At 41.8% G+C, this 12500-nt stretch overlaps 1 protein-coding gene across 1 annotated transcript in view; it reads right to left on the minus strand.

Moving 5' to 3' along the window:
- Window positions 1–12500, minus strand: part of astn2 (astrotactin 2) — a 574772-nt gene that overhangs the window by 378472 nt on the left and 183800 nt on the right. The window contains exon 3 of the mRNA XM_073951693.1: window positions 5260–5659. Within this exon, the coding sequence (XP_073807794.1) occupies window positions 5260–5659 (400 nt within the window). The remainder of the gene's footprint in view (window positions 1–5259; window positions 5660–12500) is intronic.

Genomic DNA, 12500 nt, shown 5'->3' on the forward strand with positions numbered 1-12500 from the left:
CTTCACATCAAACCCCCAGATATCCTCAAATGTGCCACATCAGTGTCACTTAAAAAGGATGAAAGGAAAAAATAAAATAAAATAAAAATCCCATCACAACTACCATTAGCATGCTGTGACAAAGAATAAAGCACTTTAATAGCACCAAAAAGATACTGTGAACTGTGAAGGAATAGTTGCACTGGACTGCAAGCAAGTTTGTGTTTTGTGAAAAAAACATCTAATAGACGTCCAAACATAGGTGTCTTGGCTAAAACAAGTCTAAAATAGGGCTGCCAGTGAAAATGTAATAGACGTCTAACAATAGGAATAATAATGAATGAATAAAACAACTGACTCTGAGGTTTTCAACAGAAGATTGTGCTCAAGTCTAACAGTAGATGACACTCTAGGCTAGTTTTTAACAGTCAATGACACTCTAAGATACTTTTTAACAGTAGATGGCGCTCTAGGCTAGTTTTTAACAGCAGATGGTGCTCTAGCCAAGTATTAACAGTAGATTGCGCTCTAGGCTAGTTTTTTAACAGTAGATGGCGCTCTAAGCTAGTTTTGAACAGTAGACAGCGCTCTAGGCTAGTTTTTAACAACAGATGGCACTCTATGCTAGTTTTTACCAGCAGACAGCGCTCTAGGCTAGTTTTTAACAGTAGACGGCAGGTGCATTAAGCTAATTTTTAACAGCAGATGGGGCTCTAGACAAGATTTTAACAGTAGATGGCGCTCTAAGCTAGTTTTTAAACAGTAGATGGCGCTCTAAACTACTTTTAACAGTAGATGGTGCTCTAGGCAAATTTTTAACAGTAGATGGCGCTCTATGCTAGCTTTTAAATAGCAGATGGTGCTCTAAACTACTTTTAACAGTAGATTGTGCTCAAGGTTAGTTTTTAACAGCAGATGGCAGGTGTATTAAGCTAGTTTTTAACAGTAGATGGCGCTCTATGCTAGTTTTTAAACAGCAGATGGTGCTCTAAAGTAATTTTAACAGTAGATGGTGCTCAAGGTTAATTTTAAACAGCAGACGGCAGGTGCACTAAGCTAGTTTTTAACAGTAAACAGCGCTCTAGGCTAGTTTTTTAACAACATATGGCACTCTACGCTAGTTTTTAACAGCAGATGGCGCTTTAGGTTAGTTTTATCAGCAGATAGTGCTCAAGGCTTCTTTTTAACAGTAGATGGCGCTCTAGGCTAGTTTTTTAACAGTAGATGGCGCTCTAAGCTAGTTTTTTAACAGCAGATGGCGCTCTAGCCAAGTATTAACAGTAGATGGCGTTCTAGGCTAGTTTTGAACAGTAGACAGCGCTCTAGGCTAGTTTTTAACAACAGATGGCACTCTATGCTAGTTTTTACCAGCAGACAGCGCTCTAGGCTAGTTTTTAACAGTAGACGGCAGGTGCATTAAGCTAATTTTTAACAGCAGATGGGGCTCTAGACAAGATTTTAACAGTAGATGGCGCTCTAAGCTAGTTTTTAAACAGTAGATGGCGCTCTAAACTACTTTTAACAGTAGATGGTGCTCTAGGCAAATTTTTAACAGTAGATGGCGCTCTATGCTAGCTTTTAAATAGCAGATGGTGCTCTAAACTACTTTTAACAGTAGATTGTGCTCAAGGTTAGTTTTTAACAGCAGATGGCAGGTGTATTAAGCTAGTTTTTAACAGTAGATGGCGCTCTATGCTAGTTTTTAAACAGCAGATGGTGCTCTAAAGTAATTTTAACAGTAGATGGTGCTCAAGGTTAATTTTAAACAGCAGACGGCAGGTGCACTAAGCTAGTTTTTAACAGTAAACAGCGCTCTAGGCTAGTTTTTTAACAACATATGGCACTCTACGCTAGTTTTTAACAGCAGATGGCGCTTTAGGTTAGTTTTATCAGCAGATAGTGCTCAAGGCTTCTTTTTAACAGTAGATGGCGCTCTAGGCTAGTTTTTTAACAGTAGATGGCGCTCTAAGCTAGTTTTTTAACAGCAGATGGCGCTCTAGCCAAGTATTAACAGTAGATGGCGTTCTAGGCTAGTTTTGAACAGTAGACAGCGCTCTAGGCTAGTTTTTAACAACAGATGGCACTCTATGCTAGTTTTTACCAGCAGACAGCGCTCTAGGCTAGTTTTTAACAGTAGACGGCAGGTGCATTAAGCTAATTTTTAACAGCAGATGGGGCTCTAGACAAGATTTTAACAGTAGATGGCGCTCTAAGCTAGTTTTTAAACAGTAGATGGCGCTCTAAACTACTTTTAACAGTAGATGGTGCTCTAGGCAAATTTTTAACAGTAGATGGCGCTCTATGCTAGCTTTTAAATAGCAGATGGTGCTCTAAACTACTTTTAACAGTAGATTGTGCTCAAGGTTAGTTTTTAACAGCAGATGGCAGGTGTATTAAGCTAGTTTTTAACAGTAGATGGCGCTCTATGCTAGTTTTTAAACAGCAGATGGTGCTCTAAAGTAATTTTAACAGTAGATGGTGCTCAAGGTTAATTTTAAACAGCAGACGGCAGGTGCACTAAGCTAGTTTTTAACAGTAAACAGCGCTCTAGGCTAGTTTTTTAACAACATATGGCACTCTACGCTAGTTTTTAACAGCAGATGGCGCTTTAGGTTAGTTTTATCAGCAGATAGTGCTCAAGGCTTCTTTTTAACAGTAGATGGCGCTCTAGGCTAGTTTTTTAACAGTAGATGGCGCTCTAAGCTAGTTTTTTAACAGCAGATGGCGCTCTAGCCAAGTATTAACAGTAGATGGCGTTCTAGGCTAGTTTTGAACAGTAGACAGCGCTCTAGGCTAGTTTTTAACAACAGATGGCACTCTATGCTAGTTTTTACCAGCAGACAGCGCTCTAGGCTAGTTTTTAACAGTGGACGGCAGGTGCATTAAGCTAGTTTTTAACAGTTGATGCCGCTCTATGCTAGTTTTTAACAGTAGACAGCACTCTAGGCTGGTTTTTAACAACAGATGGCGCTCTAGGTTAGTTTTTAACTTTAGGCAGCAGGTGCATTAAGCTAGTTTTTAAGAGTAGATAGAGCTCTAGTCTAGTTTTTAACAGCAGATGGTGCTGTAGACAAGTTTTTAAGAGTAGATGGCGCTCTAAACTACTATTAACAGTAGATGGCGTTTTAGGCAAATTTTTAACAGTTGATGGCGCTCTAAGCTAGTTTTTAAACAGCAGATGGTGCTCTAAACTACTTTTAAAAGTAGTGGTGTTAAAGGCAAATGTTCAACAGTATGGCACTCTAAGCTAGTATTTAACAGCTCTCAGTAGATGGCGATCTAAGCTAGTTTTTCACAGCAGACAGTGCTGTTGGCTAGTTTTTAATTAGTTTTTTACCTGTACACTCAAATGCTAATGAGGGTAAGCACTTTTTCATCATGGATGAGTCGTATAAATTGTCTTTAATGTGATGAGATCGACGTAAACACAACTCACTATGAACATTTGTGTAATTCCAAAATCTCAGTTGGCCAATAGCCACCCACTAAACAATTTTGTGTTTAAAAGGCGTCTAATAGAAGAGACATAGACGTCTGGCCTAAAACAGGGCTATTTAATACTGTCACTAGACAGTCCCTTAACCTCACTCCCATCCCAGACAAGCCCTTACATGTAACCCACCACCAGTCCTACTGCACCCAACCCGATCTGAGCTGAGATCGAACGGGAGATTCTTTGTATGGGAGTCGGGTGCCCTAGCCAAGTTTTAACAGTAGATGGCGTTGTAGGCTACTTTTGAACAGTAGACAGCGCTCTAGGCTAGTTTTTAACAACAGATGGCACTCTATGCTAGTTTTTAACAGCAGATGGCGCTCTAGGTTAATTTTTAACAGTAGACGTCAGGTGCATTAAGCTAATTTTTAAAAGCAGATGGTGCTCTAGACAAGGTTTTAACAGTAGATGGCGCTCTAGGTTAGTTTTTAACAACAGATGGCACTCTAGGTTCGTTTTTAACAGTAGGCGGCAGGTGCATTAAGCTAGTTTTTAACAGTAGATGGCGCTCTATGCTAGTTTTTAACAGTCGACAGTGCTCTTTTAACAACAGATGGTACTCTATGCTAGTTTTTAACAGCAGATGGCGCTCTAGGCTAGTTTTTAACAGTGGACGGCAGGTGCATTAAGCTAGTTTTTAACAGTTGATGCCGCTCTATGCTAGTTTTTAACAGTAGACAGCACTCTAGGCTGGTTTTTAACAACAGATGGCGCTCTAGGTTAGTTTTTAACTTTAGGCAGCAGGTGCATTAAGCTAGTTTTTAAGAGTAGATAGAGCTCTAGTCTAGTTTTTAACAGCAGATGGTGCTGTAGGCAAATTTTTAACATTAGATGGCGCTCTAAGCTAGTTTTTAAACAGCAGATGGTGCTCTAAATTACTTTTAAAAGTAGTGGTGTTAAAGGCAAATGTTTAACAGTATGGCACTTTAAGCTAGTATTTAACAGCTCTCAGTAGATGGCGATCTAAGCTAGTTTTTCACAGCCGACAGTGCTGTTGGCTAGTTTTTAATTACTTTTTTTTACCTGTACACTCAAATGCTAATGAGGGTAAGCACTTTTTCATCATGGATGAGTCGTATAAATTGTCTTTAATGTGATGAGATCGACGTAAACACAACTCACTATGAACATATGTGTAATTCCAAAATCTCAGTTGGCCAATAGCCACCCACTAAGCAATTTTGTGTTTAAAAGGCGTCTAATAGAAGAAACATAGACGTCTGGCCTAAAACAGGGCTATTTAATACTGTCACTAGACAGTCCCTTAACCTCACTCCCATCCCAGACGAGCCCTTACATGTAACCCACCACCAGTCCTACTGCACCCAACCCGATCTGAGCTGAGATCGAACGGGAGATTCTTTGCATGGGAGTCGGTTGCTCTAACAAGGAGGCTAAAGACCATGGCCTCTAGTGTCTTCTCAAGCTATTTTTTTCAGTATATTGCTCTATAACACAACACAATTTAAATCTAACCTGTAAAATTGTACATCCCAAATCTCCAAAACCAAAATTACTTCCAAAAGTGTCTCATAGTAAGAAAGCTGAAAACCACTGACGTCCATAGCAGGAAAAACAACTACGGAAGTCAATGGTTTCAGGTTTTCAACATTCTCCTTCAGCCTCAATCTCCAAACCGAACCACAGATCCAAAATTACTTCCAAAAGCCTCTACTTGCCAAGTCATAGCAATGAACAAAATGCAGCAAGCTTCAGTAAACGTTCAGATCATGACATATCAACCTTCCACATGCATTCCCAAAAGCGGACAGCGATCAGTTACTCACCTCTGTTATCCAGACTGTGTTTGTGGTTGGCTTCCCCCATCACTTTCCCCAAACTGTCCATGTTATGTGTGCCCTGGCTGCACAGGTCATCATCCAGACGTGCTTTACCATCCAGCAGATGTCCCGGCTGCTCGTCCTCTTCACAATCACAATCATCCAGGATGGGAGTTTCCCGGATGGGCATCCCGATGACGGAGCTGTGCTGGAGGGGTCTGGCTCCGCGGAAACTGTCCCTGTTTTGAGCCGGTCCAAGCAGGACGGAGGGGATGTAGTGGATCTCGTGTGTGGCTTCAGTGCTGGCGCTTTTCTGTGGGGCCCGGCGGCGTCTGCACCAGCGCTGGCGAGTGTAGAGTACCAGTGTAAAAAGCAAGATGAGTAACAGGAGAGCGATCAGACCACCCTGGGGGAGAAAAAAGGAGAGAAACGTCAAAATAATACACACAGTGTCTTTTCATAATCAACGATCCTCAATTTATAGCCACGAGACTGCTTCAAGAAGACACTTAAAACATCCTGTGAGAGTAAAATCGAAAAGTTTTAGTTATCCATAAGGGGTGGCAAAGTGGCTTAGCACCATCATCTCACAGCAAGAAGGTTGCTGGTTCTCTGTAAACCCTGGTTGTGCGTGAAAATCCCGGTAGATCAGCAGTTTCTGAAATACTTAGACCAGCTCGTCTGACACCAACAACCATGCCACGTTCAAAGTCACTTAAATCCCCTTTCCTCCCCATTCTGATGCTCGCTTTGAACTGCAGCAGATCCTCTTGACCACGTCTACATGCCTAAATGCGATGAGTTGCTGCCATGTGATTGGCTGATTAGAAAACTTTGTGTTAACCATAGACTGTAAAATATATGGACGTACTATCCGTGACGTCACCCATAGGTTTCTAAAGAGCGCAAAAGAAGCCACAAGTAGGCGCGGCCAACCGTCGCCATTTTGTTCGTGCGTCACCACACCCACGGCGGGATACCAAACAAGGGCAAAGAGGCGGAGAGTGGGCGGAGCTACAAACACCTGCTGGCATTTTGCTTGGACCTGGTTCAGACACACTTTACTTTGGGAGAAACGCTTAATACTTTATCACCTGTGACTCGTTTGTATTCTGACCACATGTGCTTGGTTGTATACTATATCAATAAAGTGTTTAGACTTTTAAAAACACTGCTGTAACACATTGAGCCACTAAACATTGTTCTTATGAGGTTTTTCAACAGGAGCAAAACGCAAATTACTTCCAAACACTTCAGATCATAGTCTGTGTTATTTAATGTAAGAATATTGATGAAATCCAGCATAACACTGTATGACAACACTTCACATGACGGTTCTAGAGCCTACAGCTAATCAATCTGACAGATTCTGGAGTGCATTACAGCTCTAAATATAAACGATAAATGATCTTAAATCATAACAAATACATGTATAGAGATGGTATATAAGTATATAACTTTACCCACATGGGAAACGGAGGCCATGTGAATGGTTTGTGAGCACAATTAAGTGCACACAGCATGCCATGCCATCTAGTAATTGTAGGAAACAAGTCCAAAAGGCAGTCGACTGTGTAAAGCCACATAAAACAACACAGAAATACAATAAACATGCCGAGTTCAGTGGCTAATCTGCAGGATTCAGCTGAGGTGACGTGACGGCGACAAACGAGACCTAGCTGTCACTCAAGTGGCCACTCCCTTAATTATGCAAGCTTAATATAAAGGAAACGGATGAGTTATAAAAAAATTCACCCCCTCACAGTTGTCATGAAGGGTAATATTACCTGTATTAACCAAAATCTTTTGTTGTACCAGTCTGTAAACACCTTTTTTTTTCTGCTGTAAAGTTGGCCAGTCTAACAGTGGGCTCAATAGAAATCTGCTCTATTTTGGAGCCAGGAGCGGCCAGGACTACCAGAATTTCGGATGAATAGCAGTTTTAGTTACTTCCGTATTGGCTTCCTGAGGGAGAGCGGGAGTTTGGTGTTAACAAGCAGTTGGACAAGTGTACCTAATAAAGTGGCCTGTTATTTTTTGTTAAATAGAACAATAACAATAACACAAACAGGAATAGAAAAAGTAACGGGTAAGCAAGCGATCACATAACTATCTCTTGAGGCGAAGCAGTGGCGCAGTAGGTAGTACTGTTGCCTCACATCAGGAAGGTCGCTGGTTCGATCCTAGGCTCAGTTGGCGTTTCTGTGTGGAGTTTGCATGTTCTCCCTGCGTTCGCGTGGGTTTTCTCTGGGTGCTCCGGTTTCCCCCACAATCCAAAGACATGCGATAGAGGTGAATTGGGTAGGCTAAATTGTCCATAGTGTGTGTGAATGAGTGTTTGTTGATGTTTTCCAAATATGGGTGGCGGCTGGAAGGGCATCCGCTGCATAAAAACGTACTGGATAAGTTGGTGGTTCATTCCGCTGTGGCGAGCCCAGATTAATAAAGGGACTAACTTACTTTAACACACTTGCCTGGAGGTTTATAGTGATACTTTGTTGATCTGCTTCAAGCATGTTTGATTACACTGCAAAAAATGCTTTTCTAACTTAGATTTTTTTTGTCTTGTTTCTAGTCCAAATATCTAAAAACTCTTAAATCAAGAAGAATTTTTAGACATGCAAAACATACTGTCTTGTTTTAAGATATAATATGCCAAAATTAGGTGAGTTTTCCCTTAAAACAAGCTAAATAATCTGCCAATGGGGTAAGCAAAATAATCTTATGTCAAAAGGAAAAACAAGATTAATTTGCTTACCCCATTGGCAGATCATTTTGCTTGTTTCAAGGAAAAACTCCCTTAATATTGGGATATTATTTCTGAAAATAAGACAATATATTTTGCTTGCCTAGAAAATGTTTCTTGATATAAGAATTTTTAGATATTTGGACTAGAAACAAGACAAAAAAACTAAGTAAGAAAAGCATTTTTTTTTTGCAGTGTACTGCACTACAGTGGCCCTGTAGGCTAAATAGTATCTTAATCAACGTATTGATCCTCACTCCAAAATGCATATTGGAATAAACAAGAGTGATCCAGTGTTTATAAGCTTATTTGACATGGAAATGCTTGGTGTTTCCCTATTCATGCATGATTAGAAAGCAGTTGCCATTTGACCTTCCCGCTGGCCATCTACTAAACTGGCATGCTTTGAAAGGGACTGGCTAAGTCTCTCTTGACAGGTGAGCGAGCGGTACTGAATTAAGCATGTATTTTGCTTAAGCTAAAGTAATGCATGATGCACGGCCACCGACTTCAAACGCTGCTCTTATTTTCGGTATCTTGTAGGAGCCACTGAACTTGGCTTGTTCCTTCTCCGGCTTGGAGTGTCTGGCCTGAAGGTACAAAACGCATAAAACAGCCGGAGATTCATTGCTCCATGGTTTGTCTCATTTCACGGTGTGTCAGGGACATCAAAGATTTCTCCTCTCTCGAGCCGCTCGTGTGTAACACTCTTAAATCTGCGCTTGTGCTAAAGAGAGCGGCGCTGAGCGCTGAGATAAAAGCTAGCAGTGTAATAGTTTTAATTACCTCAAACATGAAACATTACTCGAAACAATAAAACCCAACGCCATCCAAATAGTAGGTTCTGCTGCGCCGTGTATTTCCAGGAGGCTTCCACTTAAAGGCTAGCGAGTGAGTTGAAATGCTCTTAGGGAGGGAGTTGTGTGTGTGTGTGTGTGTGTGTGTGTGTGTGTTTGTATAATAAAGAAACCGTACAGATTTGTAATTAAATTATTCATTCATTCATTTTCTTGTCGGCTTAGTCCCTTTATTAAACCGGGGTCGCCACAGCGGAATGAACCGCCAACTTATCCAGCAAGTTTTCACACAGCGGATGCCCTTTCAGCCGCAACCCATCTCTTGAAAACATCCACACACACACTCATGCACTACGGACAATTTAGCCTACCCAATTCACCTGTACCGCATGTCTTTGGACTGTGGGGGAAACCAGAGCACCCGGAGGAAACCCACGCGAAGACAGGGAGAACATGCAAACTCCACACAGAAACACCAACTGAGCCGAGGTTTGACCCAGCGACCATCTTGCTGTGAGGCGAACGTGCTACCCACTGCGCTACTGCCTCGCGTAATTAAATGAAATGTATTTGTTTGGTACTTTTTACAATTATTATCGATTCAAGGCAGCTTTACAAAAGGTGCACATTATTGTATCATGATCAAAATCAGAAAAGTTTAGTGTTATTAGCAGCAACGGTGCAAGCTTAAGTGGCGTTCTAGGCAAAATACAGTCATGCTGCCCTCACGGTGGTGACCATGGTGGCCATTTTAAAGTCAGCCATCTTGGATCCAACTTTTAGCTGCGTCCCAAATCGCATACTTGTGCACTATTCTACGCCATTTTCTAGTATAAATAGTGTAAGTAGTGCGTTCACACTGAAAACTCTAATAATAATAAGTGCACTTTAATGACCCGGATGATGCACTCATTCAGCCGCTAAAATGAAGTGTGTAATGATGGACACTTCACACACACAACGACCGCAGGTTTGCTTACGTAGCGGATGGGGCGGAGCTATCGGCACATGTTGAATAACTTCATTTATTTTAAATTGTGAAAGCAAAATTCTCCTACGAGAGTGATTATAGCGCCTCCCGATGGTGAATGCGGCAATACTCACGGCAGGTATTACTTGATACCTCAGTCATTTATTTCACTGATTTAGCGACCGTCAAACGTCATCAGGGAAACGGTTTGAATTTCCGCTTAGTAAAAAAACATTAGTGTGCCATTTGGGACGCCACTATATACATATACTATCCTGTTGAGTGTGTAAGTGCATAGTGCATGAGTGCATAGTGTATAGTGTGCCATTTGGGACGCAGCTTCAGTTTTATTTTCAATAGGAAAAGGGTCATGTGACACATCAAACTTATTGGGAATTTCTCAAGAAAAACAAAAAACAATGGTGTGCTTGGTTTTAACGTAACTTTATTCTTTCAAGAGTTGTTTACAAGTTTCTGACCACTTATAAAATGTGTTCAATGTGCTGCCCGTTGTGTTGGATTGTCAATGCAATCCTCCTCACACACTGGTAGCAACACCGCAGGAGAAATGCCAGCACAGGCTTCCAGTATTCAGTTTCAGGTGCTGCACATCTAGTATCTTCACACTAGAGCTGCACGATTCTGACTAATATGAGAATCGCAGTTTTTTTGCTTAAAATAAAGATCACAATTTTCTCACGATTCTGTCCCTGCTGAAAAATCCAGCTTCAACCAGCATAGGCTGGTTGGCTGGTTTTAGCTGGTCGACCAGGCTGGTTTTAGAGGGCTTGTGGCCACTTTCAGGCTGGTGACCAGATTAGATGACCAGCTAAAACCAGCTTGACCAGCCTAGCCAAGCTGGGAGTCCAGCAGTGGCGTAGCGGACGGGCCCGCAGGGCACGCACCGCGGGGGGGCCCCGCGTGATTAGGGGGCCCCGCGTCGTCGCGATTTTCAATAATTGATGATCCGGCAACCGCAATGATCAAACTCTTGGGAACAACTGTGGTCGGAACCAAAGTTTACAGGTCTGTGTTCTCTGAACACCTCTCAAGCGGTGGACTACTTCATTCTGATTGCTTGCCGCCAATGTTGCCAACTTAGCGACTTTGTCACTAGATTTAGCGACTTTTCAGACCCCCCTAGCGACAAATCTAGCGACTTTTTTGTGTGTTATTGGAGATTTTTTTAGACTGTCATTTGTCCATACTGTACCGTCCCTACTCTTCTCAACGAGCTGCGTGTGATGCCGCCGGCCCCTCCCCCGCCTCACAGCACTGACAGGCGGCCCAGTCAGTCCTCTACAGCAGCCTCTCCCACCTGCAGCCCGAGAGCAGATCACCCCTCTGCGTACCGACGACAAATGATTTAGCACAGGCAGTGTGAAGGTATTTCCCTTGTACAGTCAAACCGATCTACTTCTCCTTTATTTTAACAATTTAATAGGACAGTTTATTCTTTTCTTGTACACAATCACAGATATTTTAGTGACAGTTTCTGAACTTGTCTGAGTTTATTACATATGAGAGATTACTGCACATTTACTACACATCTATAATGACATACTGTATTCAAACAGCAATAACTTTAGTTAAATAAACATGCTTATATAAAGTGTAGTGCAATTATAAATACCCCTTCATTAACCATAGGCTGTTAAACAAACAGAAACAGTAGAACGTGATGACGTCAGTGATATGCAAATTGACGTATGACGCATCCATCCCCCCCCAAACTTCATCAGGGGGCCCCGTCAGCGATCCCTGCAGGGGGGCCTCCGCATTTTGCGCTACGCCACTGGAGTCCAGCCAAAACCAGCTATATCCAGCTTAAACCAGGCTGGTCAAGCTGGTTTTAGCTGGATTTGGCTGGTCTGTAAATAAACTTTACAGCTGGAAACCAGCATGGAAATGGTCAAAACCCCTCTAAAACCAGGCTGGTCAACCGGCTAAAACCAGCCAACCAGCCTAGGCTGGTTTGAGCTGGATTTTTCAGCAGGGGTATATGTAAAATAAAGGTATGGTAAAAACAAACATATGGTACAACATCGTTGATAATATTATGTGTTGGTATACTGTTTTTTATAAATAATTATATTCTACTTATAATAACACAACCCAACTGCTATGTTGAGTGGAAAAAGAGTGTATTATACATCAGACTGCAACAAATGCCCCCAGACCAAAGCGACTAGTGACCCAGGGGCAAAGATGTGCCTCATGATGTCCATCTGGTTAACATTCTGGTCATTTTGTGACAGAGAGCTCTTCTGAATCTCTAACAGAAACACTGTGGGGCTAGACGTATTATACTTTTATCCCCATTGACAAGAGCCATCAACTTCAGCAAACGTCTCCACTTCCCATCCATTAAGAAGAAAAGTCAAGAAATCATAGAGGTTTTACTTTGGATTTTGTCTCGAGTGTGCACAGCATTAATTCTACCACGCGGAGCTCTCAGCAGATCAAAGCGGAGAAAGAAGCAAATGAGGATGAGACACTGACCTACTCAAGACTGATACTCAGCAGCCACTGATCAAATATTTGGATATAAATACTCGCCTGCACATTTCATGTTGAATATACCCAGAGATTCACTACACTGCTATAATCAATGCAGAAAGAGACTCTTAAAACATGTGCATGCATTTACCCTGCAGCTACTGCTAGTTTTCAGTCACATGACCTGTGCTGAGAATTGGCGGGAAAAAACAAAACAAAAAAAAAAAAACAATAT

This window comes from Danio rerio, chromosome 5 (genome assembly GCF_049306965.1).
Source record: "Danio rerio strain Tuebingen ecotype United States chromosome 5, GRCz12tu, whole genome shotgun sequence".
Taxonomy (NCBI): domain Eukaryota; kingdom Metazoa; phylum Chordata; class Actinopteri; order Cypriniformes; family Danionidae; genus Danio; species Danio rerio.